Source organism: Sus scrofa, chromosome 1 (assembly GCF_000003025.6).
Source record: "Sus scrofa isolate TJ Tabasco breed Duroc chromosome 1, Sscrofa11.1, whole genome shotgun sequence".
NCBI classification, from domain to species: domain Eukaryota; kingdom Metazoa; phylum Chordata; class Mammalia; order Artiodactyla; family Suidae; genus Sus; species Sus scrofa.
The window spans coordinates 270450302-270473125 of NC_010443.5; the positions used below are offsets into that span (position 1 = coordinate 270450302).

At 55.6% G+C, this 22824-nt stretch overlaps 1 protein-coding gene across 1 annotated transcript in view; it reads left to right on the plus strand.

Annotated features, from left to right (window-relative positions):
• The window catches only part of HMCN2 (hemicentin 2), a 158973-nt gene that overhangs the window by 86297 nt on the left and 49852 nt on the right, over positions 1–22824 (plus strand). Inside the window, 20 exon segments of the mRNA XM_013993934.2 lie at positions 274–370; positions 821–916; positions 1793–1969; positions 3831–3988; positions 4986–5109; positions 6898–6981; positions 6984–7072; positions 8086–8182; positions 8411–8530; positions 11180–11341; positions 12880–13161; positions 14123–14290; positions 15723–15836; positions 16238–16324; positions 17243–17434; positions 18782–18955; positions 19096–19209; positions 19716–19858; positions 20470–20620; positions 21383–21601. Of these exon segments, the coding sequence (XP_013849388.2) occupies positions 274–370; positions 821–916; positions 1793–1969; positions 3831–3988; positions 4986–5109; positions 6898–6981; positions 6984–7072; positions 8086–8182; positions 8411–8530; positions 11180–11341; positions 12880–13161; positions 14123–14290; positions 15723–15836; positions 16238–16324; positions 17243–17434; positions 18782–18955; positions 19096–19209; positions 19716–19858; positions 20470–20620; positions 21383–21601 (2848 nt within the window).

The window sequence follows — 22824 nt, forward strand, 5'->3', positions numbered from 1 at the left end:
GCGCTCTCAGCCTTGTCCAGGTCCCCAGAGTTTCAGCTGCCAGGGGGAGAAAGTGGAGGGAGGAGAGAATCCCCACAATCAGAGGGACCCCCTGAAATCAGAATAGGTGGCTCAGAACTCCCCCCGCCAGAACCCAGCTTGTGCCCACACCTACGTCTCCTTCCCAGGGGGTCAGCAGCAGCCTGGCCACTCGCCACATCCCAGTGTTGCTCTGGCTACCTGGGTCCCGCTCACCTCCCTGGCACATGCCTTTCCTTCCTCTTCTCTGCCCAGATCGAGAAGGTGGACCTGCGGGACGAAGGCATATACACGTGTGTCGCCACGAACCTGGCCGGGGAGAGCAGGAGGGACGTGGCGCTCAAGGTGTTAGGTGAGGATGTGGGTGGAGGCGGAGCCCGGGCCCGGGTGGTGGGTGATCGAGGGGCCCGCAGGGCTGCCGTGGGGGTCAGGGAGGGCTCAGGTGCTAAAACCAATGTCACGGACTTACATGTTGAAAGTCATTTGCTCTGTGGCCCCTTTGGGGTTGCTTTCCGCCAGATGGTCAGTGGACAGCCTTGTTCTCATGCATGTTTATCTTTGCTTATCTTATTTATTTTGAGGTTCACGCTGTCCTTGTGTCTGTGGGCAAATCCCTGCCCTCGTCACGCTGCGTGACTCCCTGGGCCCATCTGCCCACCCGTGTTCTTGGGCTTGGTTCAGGAGTGGAGTTTCATGGTCAACGGACACGAGCTGTTTTGGGGGGGCCGTGCTGCCCCTGGAAGGCTGGGGAGGGGCACAGAGCTGGCACCCACAAAGCCGGGGGTCTCCTTATCTCCCCTAGTGCCCCCCAATATTGAGCCGGGCCTGGTCAACAAGGCAGTGCTGGAAAATGCCTCCATAACCTTGGAGTGTCTGGCTTCAGGAGTGCCCCCTCCTGGTAAGACCCCTCCTCTTGGCTGAGAGCCGCCTCCAGCCAACCCCTGTTCCCCATCTAAAGAGGCCGGCCAGCACCCCAGGCACTGCTCAGGCTGCGGGCAAAACAGGCCGGACTCAGCAGGCCTTGTCTTCTCTCTTCCACGTTCCCGTCTTCTGTCTCAACAGCTGTTTATCCAAGGCCATTGCTCACCAGGGCCTTTGCACTGGTGTCTGAGACACACCTGCAGGGTTTCTGCTGAGTTTGCAGCATGGTGGGGTTGCCCTGGTACTGGCTGGGGGCAGGAACCAGGACCTCCCTGTCGCCGTCCTTCTGGGTATCCTCTCTAGACCAGCAGTTGAGGAAGGGGCCGGGAGCTGGGGCTGGGTGCGAGTGCTCGGCAGACAGGATGCGCCCGGGAAGAGGGTCCCTTTCCTGTTCCCCGCCTGAACCAGGTCAACCCTGCTTTGCCTGGGCTCTTGAGCCCTTTGCCCTCTCCCTTGAGGGAACCCCATTCTGGGACGAGCCCTGGCAACATGTAAGGAAGCTGAACAGGTGGTTGGTCCATCCTTAGGAGGTTGCTGTGTTAGGATGTACCATGTTCTCCTCCAAACATCTCCCTTATGAGAGGTCTTCTGGCAGGGGAGGAGGTGACGGGGCTGGCCTGGCACTGACTCTCCTTGCTCCTGGTTGCCCCAGCCTACATCCCTCTGTGCTGTTGGTTCCATCTGACAACACTGCCCTGTTCGGCCCCAACCTCCTGGAGAACGCTGGCTTTCTCCAGTGGCCGAAATAAAGGCACCCCATGTGGCCACCCTGGAAGCCCCTCTCGGATGCCCGTGACACAGGTACAGTCTGGTGGGCTGGCCGGGTCCCTTGCACCTCTCTTCTTTTTTCCAGATATCTCCTGGTTCAAGGGCCACCAACCTGTCTCTGCCCGGAAGGGAGTGACGGTATCCGCAGATGGGCGAGTTCTTCTCATTGAGCGAGCCCGGTTTTCTGATGCTGGGAGCTACCGCTGTGTGGCGTCCAACGTGGCCGGCCGCACAGAGCTGCAGTATGGCCTGCGGGTCAATGGTGAGCTGCCCTGTGACTGAGGGATCCTTGTCCCAAATGTTGTCTCCCATCCATTTGTCTCTCAGTCTGTTCATCCATCCATCATCCACCCTTCCACCCATCATCCATTCATCCATCCTTCCTTCCATCCATTCATTTCCATCCACGCATGGAAACACTCAACCGTCCATCTGTTGATCCAACCACCCATCCAGTCCCCTGCCCATCGGCCCACCCATCTCACCATCCACCCTACCATCCATCTGTTCAAGCATCCATGTCTCCGTCGACCCATCTTCTATCCAAGCACAGTGGTTGAGTATGGAGATACTGCAGACTTGGTTCCAGACAACTGCATTAGAGCAAATATCGAAATAAAGCAAGTCATATGAATCTTCTGGTTCCCCAGTGCGTAGAAAAGTTATGTTTTACATGAATTTGAAGTCTGTTAAGTGTGCAATAGCATTATGTCTAAAAAATGTACATACCTTAATTTAAAAATACTTTATTGCTAAAAAATATGAACCATCTGAGCCTCTGGTTGAGTTATAGTAGGGACAGCAAAGATCAGGAGTTCCTGTGTGGCTCAGTGGTTAACGAACCTGACTAGCATCCATGAGGACGGGAGTTCGATCCCTGGCCTTGCTCAGTGGGTTAAGGATCCGGTGTTGCCGCGATCTGGGGTGTAGGTTGCAGATGCAACTCGGATCCTGCATTGCTATGGCGGTGGTGTAGGCTGGCAGCTACAGCTCCAATTAGCCCCCTAGCCTGGGAACCTCCATATGCCGTGGGCACACCATAAAAAGACAAAAAACCAATGATCACAGATCTTCATAATAAATAGAGCAATAGTGAACATTTTGCAATATTTCAAGAATTAGCAAAATGTGATACAGAGACCTGAAGTGAACAAATGCTGTTGAAAAAATAGCCCCCATGGACCTGCTCGAGGCAGGGTTGCCACAGACCTTCTGTTTATAAACAAGCAAACAAACACACCATGCAACATCTGCAAAGTGCAATAAAGTGAGCACAAGAAAAGGAGGGGTGCCCACATGTGCTCTGGGCAGACGCGAGGGCTGCAGCCCCAAGCAAGACAGACCTGGGAGCTTTCAGCAATTGGATACTTGCCCAAAGTACATTTCATGACAATTGTGATCAAAGTTAAGAAGAGGGAGGTTCAACTGAAAGCCTGGAATTGGGGCGCTGCCTGGGCCTGGGGAGTCCCAAGTGAGACTAGTTGCCTACATGGAGACCATGAGCCAAACCTGGAGGCTCTAGAGAATTTGAGAAACCCCCGTGAAAGGAGGCTTCCAGAACAGTCAGAGGAAGGGTCAGGGTGGAGGCTGGAGAGATGGGGTCTTTATCCTAAGAGCAGGGGTGGGTCGCTGGACACGGAGGCTGGGACTCTGCACCGCTCACATCTCTCAGATGCAATTAAATCTTCAGACCATTTTCTGCCCAAGAGGTGGCTCCCTATTGATAACTCTGAGCTGGAAAACAAAACCTGCCCAGGATCCTCAACCCTTGTTACCCGACAGCATCCCATGATAATGACCTTATGTTGACCAGAAGGCCCAAGTTCAAGTACTGCTTCTGCCAGTTCCTAGCTGGTCAGCCTTGAGCAGGTGGCTTGCCCTCTCTGAGCCTCAGTTCCCATCTGTGGAAGCCTCATGGTGGAGTTGGAAGGATGAGATGAGCAGCCTTGAGAACTGCAGCATGGCGTGGCGTACCTGTGTTGGGAGCAGCTGTCTCCACGCTTCTTCTTTTTTTTCTTTTTTTTTGTGGCCATGGGTTCCTGAGGGGGTGCCCAGCCGGGAGCCCTGCCTGCTTCCTCCTCAGTGCGGCTCAGTCCGTGCCCTGTGTCGCCCTCGCCCCACAGTGCCTCCGCGCATCACGCTGCCGCCCAGCCTGCCAGGCCCCGTGCTGCTCCACAGCCCAGTTCGGCTGAGCTGTAACGCCACTGGAGTCCCCAGCCCCATGCTGATGTGGCTGAAGGATGGAAACCCCGTGTCCACTGCTGGCACCTCCGGCCTCCAGGTCAGTAGGGCTCTTTGGTGCCTTAGGAGGTGCTGGGAAGAGCGGTCAGGGCCTGGGAGTGACGAGGGGACCGTCCAGGATGGTTGGCTGGGGGCCAGCAAGCTGCTAAACGGAGTTTAGAGCCAAGTAGTCAGGGTGAGCTAAATATGTTATTTTGTTTTATATTTTCATTTTTTGGCTGCGCTGGCGGCATGCAGAATTTCCCAGGCCAGGGATCGAATCCGTGCCGCCCCACCGACCTCAGCCACAGCAGTGACAACGCCAGAGAACTTAACTTGCTGAGCCACCAGAGAACTCCCCCTTTTTTTCTGGCAAATATGTAATTTTAAATTTTCTAATAGTTGCATTTGAATGAACAGAAAGAGGGACTTCTCGTTGTGGCATAGCAGAAACGAATCTGACGAGTACTCATGAGGTTGTGGGTTCGATCCCTGGCCTCGCTCAGTGGGTCGAGGATCCGGCATTGCTGTGAGCTGTGGTGTAGGTCGCAGATGCGGCTTGGATCCCACATAGTTGCGGTTGTGATGTAGGCCGGCAGCTGTAGCCCTGATTTGACCTCTAGCCTGGGCACTTTGACATGCTGCTGGTACAACCCTAAAAAGCAAAAAGAAAAAAAAAAAAAAAAAAAAAAGAAAAGAAAAGCAAAAAGAAACAGGTGAAACCAACTTTAGTAATACATTTTGGTTAACTCAATACATCCCAAAGCAGACATTTCTTCTCTTAGTACAAATTCTTTGAAATCTGTTGTGAAGCTTGCACGTGGGGACCAGCCCCATTTTAGGGGCCCCCAGCCACAGCCGTACTCCAGGGGACTCTTTCTGAGAACCGATGTAACTGCCCAGTGGCCGGCAGAGGTCCCAAGGTCTGGGTACAGCTCACAGGTCCCCTGCACTGTGGGGGCGCTCCTGGGGATCTGGGGCAGGCTGCCCAGGCGTGCCTGCCAGCGGGGCCAGCTGGTGAAGGTGGGTGACCTCTGTGGGCTTCCTCTGGGGCACAGGTCTTCCCTGGGGGCCGGGTGCTCACGCTGGCCAGTGCCCGGGCCTCCGACTCTGGCAGCTACACCTGCGTGGCCGTGAGCGCCGTGGGCGAGGACCGCCGGGACGTCGTCTTGCATGTCCACAGTGAGTCCCGGGCTCTGGAGGCTCAGGAAGCTGGGGCTGGGGCACCCCTGGCCACATCCAAAGGGGGGGCTGGGTGGGGGAGGTCTGACCTGAACTGTGACCCTTCTCGGACCAGGAGCTGGTGGGTCCCCTTGCATGGCCAGAAGCTCCGTATTCAGGGAGGAGGGGGCTGGACCATCTCACTTGTCCTGTGTCAAATGGGGGGTGGGGACCATCTGCTTGGGGGGCCCTGGGGGGGGTGCATAGGAACACCTGCTCTTGAGTGCCCCAGACCTGGGTTTAAATCCTGCCTCAGCCACTTCCTAGCTCTGGGACCTTGGGCTGCTTCCTCTGCATCTCTGAGCCTCCATTCCTTCATCAGTAAAATGGGGGTGAGCTAGCGCCCAGCTCAGAGGTTGTCATGGGCTTCCCTAAGCTTGTGAAGCACCCAGTTACAGCCGCCATGATTTAAAATTTCCTCGTATGGGATTTTGTGGGGGCCCCAGGGAGAATCACATGAGAACTCTGGGAGGCGCAGAGCCTTGGGTGGGCGGGTGAGGAAGTGCTCGGTTCCAGCCCTTTCCCTTTGCTGGAGTCAAGATAACGGGGAGGTATTCTGTGCCAAGCTGTCACCTGTGTAAGATAACGGGGAGGTATTCTGTGCCAAGCTGTCACCTGTGTCACTGCGTTTAATCTCACACGGCCCCATGGGGTGGCCCGCACTTGACACATGAGGAGATTGAAGCCCACAGAGGCAGAGTAGCATCTCCAGGGCCTCCCACAGTGACCAAGGGACAGGAGGCAGGACTCTAACCCAGGAGCGGTGACCCGGGATCCCGCCTTTTTAACCCCAACCTGCACGGGTCGATTGGTCACAAGGAAAAATGAGCTCTGGGGCCTGCTCTTTAAAAACCTAAAAAAATAGGAGTTCCCATCATGGCGCAGTCGTTAACCAATCTGACTAGGAACCATGAGGTTGCGGGTTCGATCCCTAGCCTCGCTCAATGGGTTAAGGATCCGGCGTTGCCGTGAGCTGTGGTGTAGGTTGTGGACGTGGCCCGGATCCCGAGTTGCTGTGGCTCTGGCGTAGGCTGGCGGCTACAGCTCCGATTCGACCCCTAGCCTGGGAACCTCCATATGCCGCGGGAGCGGCCCTAGAAAAGGCAAAAAGACAAAAAAAAAAAAAAAAAAAAAAAAAACCATAAAAAAATAAAATAGTAATTTAAAAAAAATGTTGAGATAGTATAGACTCATATGCAGTTGTAAGAAATAAAACAGATTCCAGAGTTCCCATCGTGGCGCAGCGGAAAGGAATCTACTCGTATCCATGAGGACGCAGGTTCGAGCCCTGGCCTCGCTAAGTGGGTCGGGGATCCGGCGTTGCTATGGCTGTTGTGTAGGCCGGCAGCCATAGCTCCATTTCAACCCCTAGCCTGGGAACTCCATATGTCGCAGGTGCGGCCCTAAAATGCTAAACAAAATAAAACCCAAAAAACAACCCCTCCCAAAAAAAAAACCCAGAGAGATTCTGGGTCCCCTTGAGCCCTTTCCTTCGTGGTAACATCTGGTACAACTAACTTATAAAAATCGTGCTCAGGATATTGTCGTTATAACCCACCATCCTGTTCAGGTTTGGGGGCCTCTGCTGCAGCTTGGTGGCAGGGGGGGGCTCTTAACCCTGACTCCCCATCCCCTGGCGTCATCTGCTCCCGGCTGCTGGAAGGATGGGCTGGACCCAGGATGTGGCCCCAGCCTGCCAGCCCCCTGGCATGCCTGCCTGAGACAGCCCTCTCCTGCCCCCTCCTGCAGTGCCTCCAAGCATCCTCGGAGAAGAGCTGAATGTGTCTGTCGTGGCCAATGAGTCAGTGGCCCTGGAGTGCCGGAGCCACGCTGTACCCCTCCCGTGCTGAGCTGGCGGAAGGACGGCCGCCCCCTGGAGCCCCGGCCTGGCATCCGCCTCTCTGCAGACAAGGCCTTGCTGGAGGTCAGGCCACCAAGGGGGTCGCCACCTAGAGCCGAGCCGAGCCCTGAACAGGGCGGCAGTGGGTGCCCCCTCCAACATCAGCTCAGCTCAGTGCAACCTGCAGGCCCCTCCGGTCCCAGCGCCCAGGACCCATCAGAACTGCTTCCAGCCTGACAGGGATGGAGAGCGAACCCCAGGACTGAGCTGTCAGGGCTTCCCTCAGGACCTCCCCTAAAGCTTTCCACTTGTTTTTCATTCCGGTTGAAAGCCTCCTTGCCTTTGGGCATTTAAGGTCTTTGATCTGGCCCAGCAAGGCAGGGGTTAATTAGGGTCAGGGACTCTGGATTCAGCCTGGATTTAAATTTTAGTTCTGCCTCCTCCCAGGCTGTGGTGCTGGAGGCCACACTGGCCTCAAGTGTCTTATCTATAAGCACACTGGTGCCTTTTTTCTGGGGTGGCTGGGAGAATTCTAGAGACTGCCTCTGAGGTCCCTGCCTGCCCCAGAGAACAGCTCATCCATGTCGGGGGGAGGGAGGGGTACCGCTCCAAGGTTGGAGAGCACCTGCCACTGCAGCCTGCTCCTCCTTCTCCCACCCCTCTACACCTTGTGATATGACCATTCCCAACTCTGAGCCCCTTCGTTTGGTTTTCTTGGCCAGGAATCCTGCCCCCTCCTGCCTTTCATTCTTCAAAGCCGCAGCCTAGTTCTGTCACCCCCTAGGTCAGGATCTGACTGCTGAGGACAGGACCCCCTCTGCCTCCTCCTAGGAACAGGGCTGGGCTGTGGATGTGAAGGGGGGTGAGGCTGAGGGGGCTGCCATTTGTGCCCAGCTGATGTCAGGCCACCCAGACCTTGGCTTCTAGAAACTTCCCGGTACAAGAGGTGCAGCAGATGCTGTCATTGCCCCTGGGTTCCAGGTGGGAGGGTGGGACTCAGCAAGGTAAAGTGACGTGTCCACAGTCACGCAGTCTGTCCAGGGGTAACCTTATCTCTGTGCTGCCCCCGCTGATGGGTGTTTTTGGCTCCCGGGCAGGTGGACAGAGCTGAGGTGTGGGATGCGGGCCGCTATTCCTGTGAGGCGCTGAACCAGGCGGGCCGCTCGGAGAAGCACTACAACCTAAATGTCTGGGGTGAGGGTCTCCTGGGCTGGGCTGGGGCCCCTCCCCCTGCTGGCTCTCAAGCCCCTCCCCCTGCTGGCTCTCAAGCACCACCCCCCTTGGGGGTGCTACCTTGAATGGGTCACAGGACACAGCCCCCCTCCACCCCGCCCTTTCCCTGGGGTCCCGCCCCGGGGGTCCCTTTCTCATCCCAGCCCGCAGCTCCCTTCCCCCCCTCACCTCCTCTCTGCTCTTATTCAGTCCCTCCGGAGTTCCCCTCCCAGGAGCCCCGCACCCTGACCGTGATGGAGGGGCACCCCGCCAGGCTGTCCTGCGAATGTCGAGGCGTCCCCTTCCCCAAGATCTCCTGGAGGAAGGACGGTAGGATGGCTGCCCTCGCCCAGCCCCACCCTCACTGCCCCACAGGGGGAGGCTGCTCCCGGCCCATGCTGGGTGCCCCCACCCCAGACCTAGCTGAAGTGGAGATGTTCTAGGGGTGCAGGTGCTTTGTATAGCCCCTCTGGGCTCGGGCCCCAAGTCTGCAGGGTCCTCGGCCTCTTCTCAGCCAATGAGAGCTGGATTGATCCTCAGACCTCTCTTGCGATGTCTCTTCTTCCAGGAAGCCCTCCCTGACTTCCACCCCAGTCTGGGGCAGGGCCTCCTTGATGCCGCCCCTGTGAGTTAACTCATCATATCACCTCCCTTATCCTTCAATATCTGCTGCTCCATGAGCTGTGAGCCTTGTGTCTGGGAATTCAGACAATGCCTGGTACAAAAGAGCTGTTCCATAAATATTTGGCATTTATTCCTTGAACCAATATTTATCGCGAGCTCCTCTGGGCCCGGCCGCATTCTAGGTGCTGGAAATACAGCAGTGGATTGAGGCAGTCAGATAATAAACAAAAAATTAGGACAGGCTTACCTCGTTTTATTGTGCTCCGCCTTACCGGGTTTCATAGATGCTGCGGTTTTTACAAAGTAAAGGTTTACGGCCACCCTGCCTCCAGCGAGTCTCTTGGCATCATTTTCCCCAACAGCATTTGCGCACTTTGGGTGTCTGTCGCATTTTGATAATTCTTGCAGTATTTATAACTTTTTCATTGTCATTATGATATTTGTTCGGGTGAGCTGTGATCAGTGATCTGTGTATTACTATTGAAAAAAGATTATGATTTGCTGAAGGCTCAGGTGATGGTTAGCAATTTTTTGGCAATAAAATATTTTTATCTTATTTATTTATTTATGGTCTTTTGCCTTTTTAGGGCTGCACCCATGGCATATGGAAGTTCCCAGGCTAGGGGTCAAATCAGAGCTATAGCTGCCGGTCTACACCAGAGCTCACGGCAATGCCAGATCCTTAACCCACTGAGCGAGGCCAAGGGTCGAACCCACGTCCTCATGGATCCTCATGGCGTTCATTAACCACTGAGCCATGATGGGAACTCCAGAATATTTTTAAATTAAGTTATGTACATTGTTTTTTAAAAACAATGTTATTGCACACTTAACAGACTACAGTATAGTGTACACACAGTTTTTCTATGCATGGGGAAACCAAAAAATTCACACAACTCCCTTTTTTTTTGATATTTGCTTTACTGCGATTGTCTGGAACCAAATCTGTGTTATCTCTGAGATGTGCCTGTAAGTGACTTAATACCTGGCATGATAAGTGCCGTGGAGAAGAATAAAGCCAGAAAAGGAAAGAAGACATGCTGGGGAGTGGGGTTAGGTCTTGCAATTTTAAGTTGCATGGCCAGGGACATTTGACCAAGGAGACTTGCAGAAAGTGAGGGATGAACCTGAGGATATCTTAGGGAAAGGCATTCCAGGCACAGGTGATAGCAGGTGCAAAGGCCCTGGGGCAGGAATGAGCCAGGCATGTTCGAAGAACAGGAAAGAGGCCAGTGGGGCTGGAGCAGATTCAGCGATGGGGGCCATAGCAGGAGACGATCACCGAAGGATGGTGGCTGCATCCAAGGCTGTTGAAAGGATCCTGGCTTTGACCTTGAGGGAGGTGGGGCTTCCTCTGCAAGGAGGAAGGACACATCTGATTTGCGCTGTAGCAGGTTCCTGCCAGTATTATGAGATTAGACCATTGGGAGCAAGGGTGGGAGCTGGGCTAGCGGCGAGGTGGCCCCTGCAGAGACTCCAGGCAGGATTTCCTGCTGGCTTGGATGGGGGCTGAGAGGGAGTCGGAGGTGGCTTGAGGTTTTGGCCTGACAGTTGGGAGAGCACTGCTGCCTTTACTGAGATGGAGAGGCTGCGGGGCCAGGTTCCAGGGGCAGGCCCAGAGTTGGGGCCATGCTCATTTTGAGACATCCCATGAGATGCCAGGTGAGCAGGTGTCTGGAGCTCAGAGCAGAGGTCTGGACTAAGAATAAATCTGAAGGTGACAAGTTGAGGTCACCAGGAGAGAGCACGCAGATATCGAATCGACCATAAGAGGGAAGAAGCATTGTCCTGCGGTCCCCTGGGCCCCTCCCTCTGCTGGTTCACGTGTTGATGGAGGGTTGGAGCCTGGGGGCTGCTCTTCTGGGGACAGTGCAGGATGATGGGAGTGAGTGTTTAATCCGGTGCCTTGAGGTTTACAAAATCCTTCCCTGCTCTGGGGTCTCCCTGCTGCCAGGTGCCAACTTCTTGATGCCCCTCCCTGGTCACTGTAGCAAGATGGCTGAGTCATTCATTCAATAGACTTCCCTGAGCCCTATTCTGTGCCAGGCCCTGGAGAACCTCCAAGGACCCCAGGGGGAAAGTGAGGCAGGTCTGTTCTCCAGCCTGGTCCAGGCCAAGGCGGGATTCAGATGGGCCACTTGCAGGCAGATCTGAGTTGGGGAGAAGCTCAGAATTATGGGAGCTCAGAAGGGGTTCCAGGATCAGGTTTGGTGCTCAGAGAAGGCTTCCTGGTGGAGGTGATGTTCCACTGGGCACCCGAAGGATGAGCAGGAGTTGGCCAGGATGGATGGGAGGACAAATGTTCAAGGCAGAAGGAAGGACCGGGGACCAGGGGCTTCTTTCTCATGCATCCAGGTCAACCCCTGCCCGGGGCGGAGTCCGGGCTTGGGCACGTGTCGGCTGTGGGGCGGCTGCTCTACCTGGGAGAGGCCCAGTCAGCCCAGGAGGGAACGTACACCTGCGAGTGCAGCAACGTGGCGGGAAATAGCAGCCAGGACCAGCAGCTGGAGGTGCATGGTAAGTCGGCTGGCATGACCTGACTAGGTGGAAGGGCCAAAGGGTGGGGAACCAGGCACCCTGGCAGGGCAGACCTCACCCCGGAACCCGGGCAAAGACAGGGACAGGGGTGATGAAAACATTCTCGTTCCCCTTTAGACAATTGGTGTTTTAACTGCCCTCCCCAGTCAGTTTCTTACAGCTCCAATCTCAGCATGGGGGGTACGGGGGGCAGCCTGATCCCAAGAAGCCCCCAGTGGCCCAGAGGGGAAAATAACACAGCTTGAAAGAGTGGAAACTAAAGAAATATAAAATTGACAGGATGGGAGTTTCTGTGTTGGCTCAGTGGAAATGAATCTGACTTGTTAGTATCCATGAGGACACAGGTTCGACCCCTGGCCTCGATCTGTGGGTTAAGGATCTGGCATTGCCGTGAGCTGTGGTGCAGGTCGCAGATGCAGCTTGGATCGGGCTTTGTTGTGGCTGTGGTGTAGGCTGGCAGCAACAGCTCCGGTTAGACCCCTAGCCTGGGAACCTCCATATGCCGTGGGTGCAGCCCCCCCCAAAAAAAATTTGACGTGATGGAGCTCCTGCTGTGGTGCAACGGGATCAGCAGCATCTCAGGAGCGCCGGGACGTATGTTTGAATCCCGGCCCAGCACAGTGGGTTAAGGATCCGGCGTTGCCACAGCTGCGGTGTAGGTCACAACTGTGGCTCAGATCTGATCCCTGGCCTGGGAACTCCATATGCTACAGGGAGGCCAAACAATTAAAAAAAAAATTGAGGAGTTCCCGTTGTGGCGCAGTGGTTAACGAATCCGACTAGGAACTATGAGGTTGCGGGTTCGGTCCCTGCCCTTGCTCAGTGGGTTAACGATCCGGTGTTGCTGTGAGCTGTGGTGTAGGTTGCAGACGTGGCTTGGATCCCACGTTGCTGTGGCTCTGGCATAGGCCGGAGGCTACAGCTCCGATTCAACCCCTAGCCTGGGAACCTCCATATACCACGGGAGCAGCCCAAGAAACAGCAAAAAGACAAAAAAAAAAAAAAAAAAAAAAAAAAAATTTGACGTGAAGCTCTTGTGTCTAAATGGAAACCTGTTTCCACCTACTTGTCTGGCCAGGATGAAATTAAATATCCCAGCCTTGTAAAAATCATTCCAGAAAATAAAATCAGGAAAAGTACTGTTCAGCATCGTGGGGAGAAGCCCACCTGTGGAATAATCCCCCCACCACAACCAGTCCTAACAACTGTGGAAGTTCTGGGAGGCCTCTGGTTCCCGAGGGGGAAAAATCCCACACAGACCTCACGGGCTGTGCTGTGAGCTCATCATCCAGACAACAAGCCCAGCCGTGATTCCCAGGGAATGGGAGAGGGGGCCATGGGGTGCTGCTATGAACCCATTATAGAGAGATGCAAAGGGGAGGCCCAGAGAGGTGAGGTCACCTGGCGAAGGTCACACAGCCAGTGAGTGGCAGAGGGGAACACAGGCCACACGGAGGTGAGCGCAGGGCTTGGTGCTGGCGGCCAGCTTCCCGTGACACGCTTTCCCCCCATCCCAGTTCCTCCCCAGATCGTGGGCCCCCGGGAACCCCACATACAGGTGTCCGTGGTCCAGGACGAGGAGGCCACTCTGGAATGCAACGCCACAGGGAAGCCCCTGCCCAGGGTGACCTGGGAGCGGGACGGCCAGCCGGTGGGGGCCGAGCCCGGTCTGTGGCTGCAGGACCAGGGTCGGAGCCTGCACGTGGAGCGGGCTCAGGCCACCCACGCCGGGCGCTACAGCTGTGTGGCCGAGAACGTAGCCGGGAGGGCCGAGAGGAGGTTCGAGCTCTCCGTGCTGGGTGAGGACCAGCAGCCTGCTGGAGGGGGCAGGAAGGGGGCCAGACTGGAGGAGGCAAGGCTGCTTCGGTCCCCAAGCTGGGCTCCCAGAGCCACCCCTGGTTCTGCCCTGAGTCAGGGCTCTGGTGGGGCTGCTGTTGGGGGAAGCTGCAAACACAGCTCTTGAAATCAGGACTGCCTCCAAATAACCCTCGTTCCCCTCCCTCTCTCTCCCTGGCTCCCTCTTCCCCTGCCCTCTTCTTTATCCTGCATGACTTGTACATAGCGGGGGAACATGGGAAGTCAGGGTAGCTCCTGTAGCAGGTGACCTTCTTAGCTGAAATGTACAAGCTGAGGAGGAGTTCGTGGGGAGCCAGGGTGAGAGGAAGAGTGCCAGGCAGAGGGAACAGACTCTGCGGAGACCTGGAGCACCTTCGTGGTGGCCAGAACAGCCTCATGATTCCAGTCTTTTCCTGAGCTCCTACTGCATACCTCAGGGGGGTGGAGGCGGGGGGTAGGATATGGGGAGGGACAGGTGAGCAGGGGTCCTTTGGGAAGGCCCCCCTTTATGCCTCCAGCATTACTGGGGTCCCCAGCTTCGCCCACATATCTCTGTCTAATAGGGCTCAGCCTCCTTAGCGGATGGAGCGCTGCTGTGCGGCTTTCGGGACCTGTGTTCCCCTTTGCTCTGATTCCTGTCTCACTTGCTCAGTCTTTGCTCCGGACCAGGCTCTGTGCTAAGCGCTTTACACGTGTCCTTGTTGAATCCTCCTGGTGTCCCTTTGAAGGGTCAGGGAGACGGAGGCCCAGCATGTGGCCACCACTCTCTCCCTGCAGCCGGAGCAGCTCTGCTCCTGTCCCTTTTGCTCCTCAGACTTTGCCTATTGAGAGTGGGGTCCTTGGGAGGGCACAGGTGTGGGGGTCGGGGGGTAGGAGCATACGGCCCCCATCTGCTACCTGAATGCAGCTTCCTTCTGTGTCTAGTGCCCCCGGAGCTCATTGGAGACTTGGACCCACTGATCAATGTCACGGCTGCCTTGCACAGCCCTCTGACGCTGCTCTGTGAAGCCACAGGCATCCCACCCCCAGAAGTCCGTTGGTTCCGAGGCGAGGAGCCCATCAGCCCTGGGGACAACACCTACCTCTTGGCAGGTAAGGTGCTGGTCAGGGGAGAGTCTGGTTCTCAGGTCTGGCCCTCTCTCTCTGTCCATCACACACCTATGACCTCCGACCCAGAGCTGCCAAGCTTGATTGGGATAACCGTCTCAGCTATTGGTCCCCCAAGAGTGCGCCCCAAAACTCCGGTCAGGTGAGGTGCTTCAGGAAAAAGAAAACTGGCTTTAAATAAGTTTGGAAAAGGCTTCCTGCTCTGCTCTCTTAGAGACTCAGAGTGACCATGCGTATAGTCAAGGTTCTGATAAGTCCTGCAGCAAACATTCTCCTGGTGCTTATGTAACATCCCAGACAACTGGAACAAAGTTTCGGAAATGCTGGTCTAAGCACTTTCCCCTCTGAATATTCATCTTCCTCATGAAGTTGGTTTGTGATGGTTCTTACTGGAACACCAATGGGGAAACTGAAGCCAAGAGGCAATCCCATCGGAATCTAGCAGGGACTTCCAGGCGCCCTGAAGCTCAGCCTCAGGGACCCATCAATTGTTCCACACCACCAAAGCTGGGATGGCAAACAAGTTTCCCCTTGTGCTCCACTTCTGAGCACTTGGTGGGGGCTGTCAGATTCTTGTGATGCTACAAATTCAGAGACTGCATCTGGACTCAGCAGGAAGGAGAGTGGTGATCAATTAGTGATGTCTGTCTTGGGTGCAGGAATAGCAATAATGACGTGTATCCTGTGTCTCTGCCTTCCCTGGGGTCTTAGGAGATCCTTTTGTTGCTGTGAGAGGAGCTGGTTCACCTCTGAGAGGAGATGGTCTTTTGCCAGGACCATCAGGGAATGGGAGTTCGGATCTGAGCCAGAATCACATCAACCATTTTTGTCCTTTTAGTCCTGGCTGGTCCACAGCCTAGAGTGTAGCCTAGGGACTGATCCTTCTTATTAGAACAGGGGCCTTGAGTTTACCCTGGTGTGGATCTAATGTCCAGGGGACTCCACCCATCTGTTTACCGTCCTGGGCCTCAGTTTCCCTCTCTGAGAAATGGAACAATATGAGAGGCAGACGCATATACATCTAAATAAAATGCCCGGGATTTCCCGTCGTGGCTCAGGGCTAAGGAAACCGACTAGCATCCATGAGGATGTGGGTGTGATCCCTGGCCTCGCTCCGTGGGTTAAGGATCCAGTTTTGCCATGAGCTGTGATGTAGGTCGCAGATGCAGCTCAGATCTGGTATTGCTGTGGCTGTGGCATAGGCTGGTGACTACAGCTCTGATTTGACCCTTAGCCTGGGAACTTCCCTATGCCACAGGTACAGCCCTAAACAAAAAAAAAAGAAAAAGAAGAAAAGACAAAAATTAAAATTAGAAATGAAAAAATAAATATAATGCCTGGCGTACTTCTCTTCCTGGTGGGCAGCCCGGGCTCCACCCAGGGCAGAAAGCTGCTCATAGCTGGCCCCCCTTGCCAGGTGGCTGGATGCTGAGAATGCCCCGGGCACAGGAGCGAGACAGAGGCCTCTACTCGTGTCTGGCAAGCAACGAGGCCGGGGAGGTTCGGCGGAATTACAGCGTGGAGGTCCTGGGTATGTCACAGCCCCATTCCCATGGGTGCCCACGGAGTCTTCCCCTTCTACCTGGGAGCTTCTGGGGTGGCCTGGCACAGGCCAAGCCTAGTTGTCTTTGCCTCGTGAGTAGCCTCTTCTCTAAGGCTACCATAGAACTTTCCAGAAAGAGCTGGGACGAACCCACAATGAAAGGGGGCAAAGATTTTCACTACCACCCAGCTGCCTTCCTCTCATTGGGACCTTCTCCCAGAGGCACTGGTACTGCCTTCAGCTGGCAGCAAATGTTTCTTAAACTCACTGCCCCCTGGCAGCAGGCATGAGGGGTGGGGACACGGAAGAGAGATGCTGTGGGCTGCTGGCTTCCTGCTCCGTGGTTGTTTAGCCTGGTCGGTTAGTGTCTGTCTCCTTGCCTCTCCCAGTTCCTCCCAGCATCGAGAACGAGGACGTGGAGGAGGCAATCAGGGTGCCCGAGGGGCAGACGGCCCACCTGACGTGCAATGCCACAGGTACGGGGCATGCACATGGCAGGTGGACTGGGGGAAGGGCGTGGCGGCAGCTGCAGGAAGGGCGCCCCTGGAGATGCGGGCCCCTGCCCCCAGCCCTGCTGCTTCCCACGGAGGGTCTCTCTGTGTCTTGGACTTGGCACCATGTCCCTGCTCAGCTTTGCACTCTCTGTGCCTCTGTCCCAAGCACGTGTCCCCATTCTTCTCCTGACTACAGATATCAACTTCCAGGACCCCCTCAAGGAGGCCCTGGCCGACCCCTTGGGCCCATGGGCTCCTATATGTTCCAGGGCTCCCCTATCCCAGCACTGGCCACATTGGATCACAGTGGCCTTGTGACATCTGTGTACCCCAGGCAGGATCTGAGCTCCTTGAAGACCCAAGGGCGACCTTATTACCATAGTTCCCCCAGTGCCTGGAAGAGGAGGCTCCCATAATGCTTGTGGGCTGGGAGAGATGAGTGGATGAATGGATAGATGTGTGGTGGATGGGTGAGGGTGGGGTAGGTGGATGGATGGATGGTTGATTGGATGGATGGATGGATGGATGGATGGATGGATGGATGGATGGATGATTGGATGAATGGATGGATGATTGGATGGATGGATGGATGATTGGATGGATGGATGGATGATTGGATGGATGGATGTATAAAATGAATAACTGCCTTTCTGTCCACTCTGTCTGTACCAAGCCACCTCTGCCTACAATCTGGTTAAGGGAAAAGGCCATCAAACCACACAGGAAAGGGCTGAAGCCAGGCTTGGTGGCTGTTTCTGTGTCGGGCCCGGCTGCACAGGCCTCCAGACTGTGATGGGAAATAGATATCTCCTGCTCCATCTTGGAACAACCTCTGATCTCTGGTTTGACCTGGTCCAAACCTGCTCAGTTGTCTCACCTGCCTCTCCCCTCTGCACACAGGCCACCCACAGCCCAATGTCACATGGTTCAAGGACGGCCGGCCCCTGGCTGGTGGAGACACCTACCGCATTTCTCCCGAGGGGGGCCTCCTGCAGGTCCTCCAGGCCAACCTGTCCAACGCAGGCCACTACTCCTGCATTGCCGCCAACGCCATAGGGGAGAAGACCAAACACTTCCAGCTCAGCGTGCTGGGTAAGTGCTGAGCATCTCCTGGATGCCGGCAGGAGGCAGAACCAAGGTGACCAGCTCCTTGCAGACAGCTTCCCCCGAACCCTTTATTATTTTTCTTCCACTTCAGCAACAACAAAAATAATGTTAGCAGCAATAAGGGCCTAACATCTACCGCGGGCCAGGCGTTTGGACAGGCTGATTAGTTGAATCTTTACAACAACCCTAGGTTGTGGGAGATGTGCTTGTCCCCATGTCCCCAATGAATCCCTGAGGCTTAGAGAGGTGGGGGTTCACACCCAGGCTGTCAGTCATCCTCAGATCATCAGCATGAACTGTCTCATTAGGAGAAACAGGAACCTAGAAGGTGAGAGAGACGCAGGCTGGTTAAGTGAAAACCTGTTTCTAAAAATGCCCTTGGGGAGTTCCCACAGTGTCGCAAAGGAATTGGCGCTGTCTCTGCATTTCTGGTGTTGCTGCAGCTGTGATGTAGGTCACAACTGCAGCTCTGATTCCTGGCCTGGCAACTCCATATGCCTCTGGGCAGCCAAAAAAGAAAAAAAAAAAAAAAAAAAAAAAAAAAAGACAGGAGTTTCGGTTGTGGCCCAGCAGAAACGAACCTGACTAGGATCCACGAAGTTATGGGTTCGATCCCTGGCCTCAATCAGCGGGTTAAGGATCTGGCGTTGCCATGAGCTGTGGTGTAGGTCACAGATGTGGCTCGGATCCCGCATTGCTGTGGCTGTGGTGCAGGCCGGCACCTGCAGCTCTGATTCACCCCCTAGCCTGGGAACGTCCATATGCTGCGAGTGTGGCCCTAAATAGACACACACAAAAGAAGACAATAAAATAAATTAAAATGCTGTTAGTTTTAAGGGAGAGTCCCCAGCAGAGGCTGAAAGAGGAGATTTGGAGACCAATGAAAGCAGAGCTGGAGTTCCTGCTGTGGCGCAGTGGGTTAAGAATCTACCTGCGGTGGTGCAGTTTGCTGCAGAAATGCAGGTTCAAAAAAAAAAAGCAGTGCTATTCTACTCAACAGGGAACAAAACTCCACCTCCACCTCTTATCAGAGAGTGGTACAAACTGGAACCATAAACAGAATTGGGAAGGCTCTGGGGACTCTTGGGGAATCTGAGGCAGAACGCTCCCGCCTCCCCTGCGGTACTGCTTCGTGGTGCAGAGCCTGGGCCGTGGGCCCCCCAGGCCTGAACTCAAGTCCAGCCGCACAGGGCAGCGTTCCCTCCGCTTCCCATCTGTGGAATGCGAATAGGGAAACGCCGAAGCCAAGCGCCAGGGTTGAAGGCTTTTCTGGATCCTTGGGCCCAAGGTGAAAAGTCTTTTTTAATGAGCACATGCCCTGCCCCGCCACAGTGGTTCCCACCATCCTGGGGGCGGCCGAGGACAGTGCGGATGAGGAGGTGACAGTGACCGTCAACAACCCCATCTCTCTGATCTGCGAGGCCCTGGCCTTTCCCTCCCCCACCATCACCTGGATGAAGGATGGGGCCCCCTTTGAGGCCTCGAACAACATCCAGCTGCTCCCAGGTGATGCTCTCGAGGGGGTGGGGGCGAGCGAGAGGGCAGGTGACAGTCATCGGGCTGGGTCAGCGGAAGAGACCGATGAGCCTGAGTAAATGCCTGGGGGTGACCCTGGCCACTGCCCCCCCCACCCCCACCCCAAGCAGGCACCCACGGGCTGCAGATCCTGAATGCCCAGAAAGAAGATGCAGGCCAGTACACCTGCCTGGTCACCAATGAGCTGGGAGAGGCTATGAAGAACTACCACGTGGAAGTCCTCAGTGAGTCCGGACCCCCCAGGGCCCCAGCCAGGTGGGCAAGAGGCCGCCCGGGAAGCCTGGGTTGCACGTGACACCCCAGGCGTCTTCCTGTGGCTTGTGTCCTTTGAGGGTCACTGGCCAGCCCAGGATGGCTCAAGTCGGGTTGGGCCGAGGATTTAGGAGGAGGGAACCGGGGAGTTGGGACTTGGGGCACATGAACGCCCAGACCCACACTGGTCCTGGCCCTTTAATCTGCCCCTTGCCCTGCAGGGGAACCAGAGGGCCCCCAGTGGGCAAGCCGGTGCCCCCAGAAGGACCCCCAGAGGTCACTCCAGGAATCCCCCTGCCTTAGATCTGCCCTGTCCTGGAACCATCTCTCCCCAGAGGGGGTGGCTTTCCAGGGTCCCTGTTCCTCTGCTCTCTGGAGCCAGCCCCCCCGGCTCTGGGACGGGCCTGGGACCGGGGAAGCTCAGGGGCACAGCGCCTGTTCCCCAGGCCTGGGCCTCAGACGCCTTTGTGGTTTCCAGTCCCTCCCTCCATCTCTAAAGACGACCCCTCGGGGGAGGTCGGCGTGAAGGAAGTGAAGACCAAGGTCAACAGTACCTTGACCCTGGACTGTGAGAGCTGGGCCGTGCCCCCGCCCACCATCAGCTGGTACAAGGATGGACGGGTGAGCTGGGGGCTCTCAGTCTGGTCCCTCTCGTCTGCTTGGAACCTTTTAGAAAAGGCGTCAAAGCTCCAGCTCCCAGAGCTGGCCTGGGCCCTGTCCCACCCTCTGTATTTCAGTAAGAAACCCAGTGCTTTGTAGAAAACAAGTCTCACAGACGTTAAACTCTATTCGTTCATAGAATTCTCTTCCAATTTTTAAGATATAGGGATTTGGTGTTCAAAAATTGTCAGGTGTTCCTACCTCTTTATGTTATTATTATTGTTACTTTTTTTTTTTTTTTTAGGGCTGAACCCCTGACATATGGAGGTTCCCATGCTAGGGGTCCAATCAGAGCTACAGCTGCCAGCCTACACCACAGCCACAGCAACGCGAGATCCGAGCCGCGTCTGCGACCCACACTGCAGCTCATGGCAACGCCGGATCCTTAACCCGCTGAGCGAGGCCAGGGATGGAACCCGCAACCTCATGGTTCCTAGTCAGATTCATTTCCACTGCGCCACAACGGGAACTCCTTTATGTTATATTTTCAAAGCTGGATGAAAACGGAAGTACATTCGTCTGGGTGCGTTGAGCCCTTCATCTCTGGTCTCTCTCCCCTCTTTCCTCCCCAGCCTGTGACTCCCAACCAGCGCGTCCACATCCTCGGGGAAGGGCGGCTGCTCCAGATCCAGCCCACGCAGCTCTCCGATTCCGGGCGGTACCTGTGCGTGGCCACCAACGTGGCTGGCGAGGACGACCAGGACTTCAACGTGCTCATCCAGGGTGAGTAGGGGCCGCGGGTGGCAGTGGTGGTACGGCTGGGGTAGGGAGCGGCTGTGCTTCCGGGGTGGCCTGGCGGGAGGACTCTGTTCCTGGCTGTTCACCCCATTACCCTGCTATCTGGCACGTCCAGCCCCCAGACCCCTGGCCTGGGCCCTTTCATTCGTGACAGGGACAGTCACTGTCCCACTGGGCCTTCATTTTACCTTGATGAAGTGTGGCTGATCAAAGGAGGTGAGCCTTGAGGGCCCCCTCGGATTCCAAAAGCTGGTGATTTTGTGCCTCTCTGCTCTAAGGCACCCCCTCCGGCTAATGCTTAGTTTCTGGCTTCTTCCCCTGAGAAATATCAGTGTGTCATGAGAATGAGTCCGCTAGACACCAGCTCCTGGGGGTTCCCTGGTGGCTCAGAGGGTTAAAGACTTGGCATTGTCACCGCTGTGGCTCTGGTTGCTGCTGTGGCTTGGGTTTGATCCCTGGCCTGGGAACTTCCTCATGCTGCAGGCATGGCAAAAAAAAAAAAAAAAAAAAAAAAAAGACACACGTTCCAGAAGGAAGAGCATTATCCTAGTGCCTAGCATAGTAGTTGCTCAATAAACACCAGTAGATGGAGTGAGTGAATCTTAAAAGTGCCTTGACTGAAGGGATTGGCTCAAACAGTGGAATTTCCAAGCCTGGGGGAGACTGGGGTGGGGGGGTGTCTCTTGGAGCCGAGGTGCATCCCCTCCCCTCCGCTGTGGGTCCTGATAGCTTTGCTGCCCTCCCCAGTGCCCCCCATGTTCCAGAAGGTGGGAGATGCCAGTGCCCCCTTTGAGACCCTGTCCCAGATGGAAGAGGCCCGGGGTGGGGTGACAGAATACCGGGAGATCGTGGAGAACAACCCCGCCTACCTGTACTGCGACACCAACGCGGTCCCGCCCCCGGAGCTCACCTGGTACCGGGAGGACCAGCCCCTCTCAGCTGCGGATGGGGCGTCTATTCTGCAAGGTAGGCCTGGGCTGCGCAGAGAAGCGGGGCGTTTGCAGGCGGGCATCAGGGTCACACCCAGGGCAGAGACGGTCTCCTCAGCTGCTTTCCTGCAAGTCCTTGAGCTCTCCCGTGTGCTGCTTGCTGTGTGACCCAGGCAGGGCCCATGACCACTCTGGACCTTAGCTGCCTTTTGTAAACTCGGGATAGAAATTCTTTACAGGTTGTTTTTGTTTTTTCGGTTTTTTTTTTTTTTCTTTTTTTTTTAGGGCCACACTGGTGGCATATGGAGGTTCCCAGGCAAGGGTCCAATTTGAGCTACCACTGCTGGCCTACACCACAGCCATAGCAACACGGGATTCGAGCCGCGTCTGCAACCTACACCACAGCTCACGGCAACGCCGGCTCCTTAACCCATTGAGCCTGGCCAGGGATCGAACCCACAACCTCATGGTTCCTAATCGGCTTCATTTCCACTGCGCCACAATGGGAACTCCTCTTTACAGGTTTGAAGGCAGGAACAAGGTCCCCTTCTGCCTCTGGTTTTTAGGACAGAGGTTCTCTGGGCCGTGCCCACCTCTGGGCTTCATGGTCTGTGATGCGCTGGCCCCTTTCTCTGGAGCCGGGGGAGGGGGTTCCTTTGTTAAGATCTTGTGACCCCCAAATGCTGAAGAAGCTCTCACTGGACTCTGCCGACCACCCAGGGTCCACGCTCATGGCTCCTGTGACATATTCTCTTTCTTTTTTACTGCTTTAAAAATTGGCTTATTTAAGGTTATTTAATTTTTTTAAATAACCCTTTTATTTTAGAACAGTTTTTTTTTTTTTTGTGGATGGTTCTGAATTAAAAGGCTCCAGGGGTGGAGCTCGAATCTGGTCCACGCCTGGCTTCTCTGGGAGGTGGGCAGCGGGCAGAACTGGGAGATGCTGCAGGCACAGAGCCTGAAGGGAGTGGCATCTCAGCTTAGGATTCACGTGGTGTCCTGCCAGGCTTGGGCCAGTGGCGGCGCTGGCCTGTAGGGGGGTGGCAGGAGGGGGAGGCCGTGGGCTATAGGATGAGCAAGTGGGTTATAGAAAGTTCTTATTGAACCCTTAACCTGAGCACGGCCCTCTGACCTGGGTACACAGTGAGCCCAGTCACATGCTGAGCCCTCCAATCCCACCACTGGCCTCTGAACTTGGCCGCTGACCCCTAATCCTGGGTACATAGTGGTCACGGTCACAGCTGTCCTTAATTCTGACTC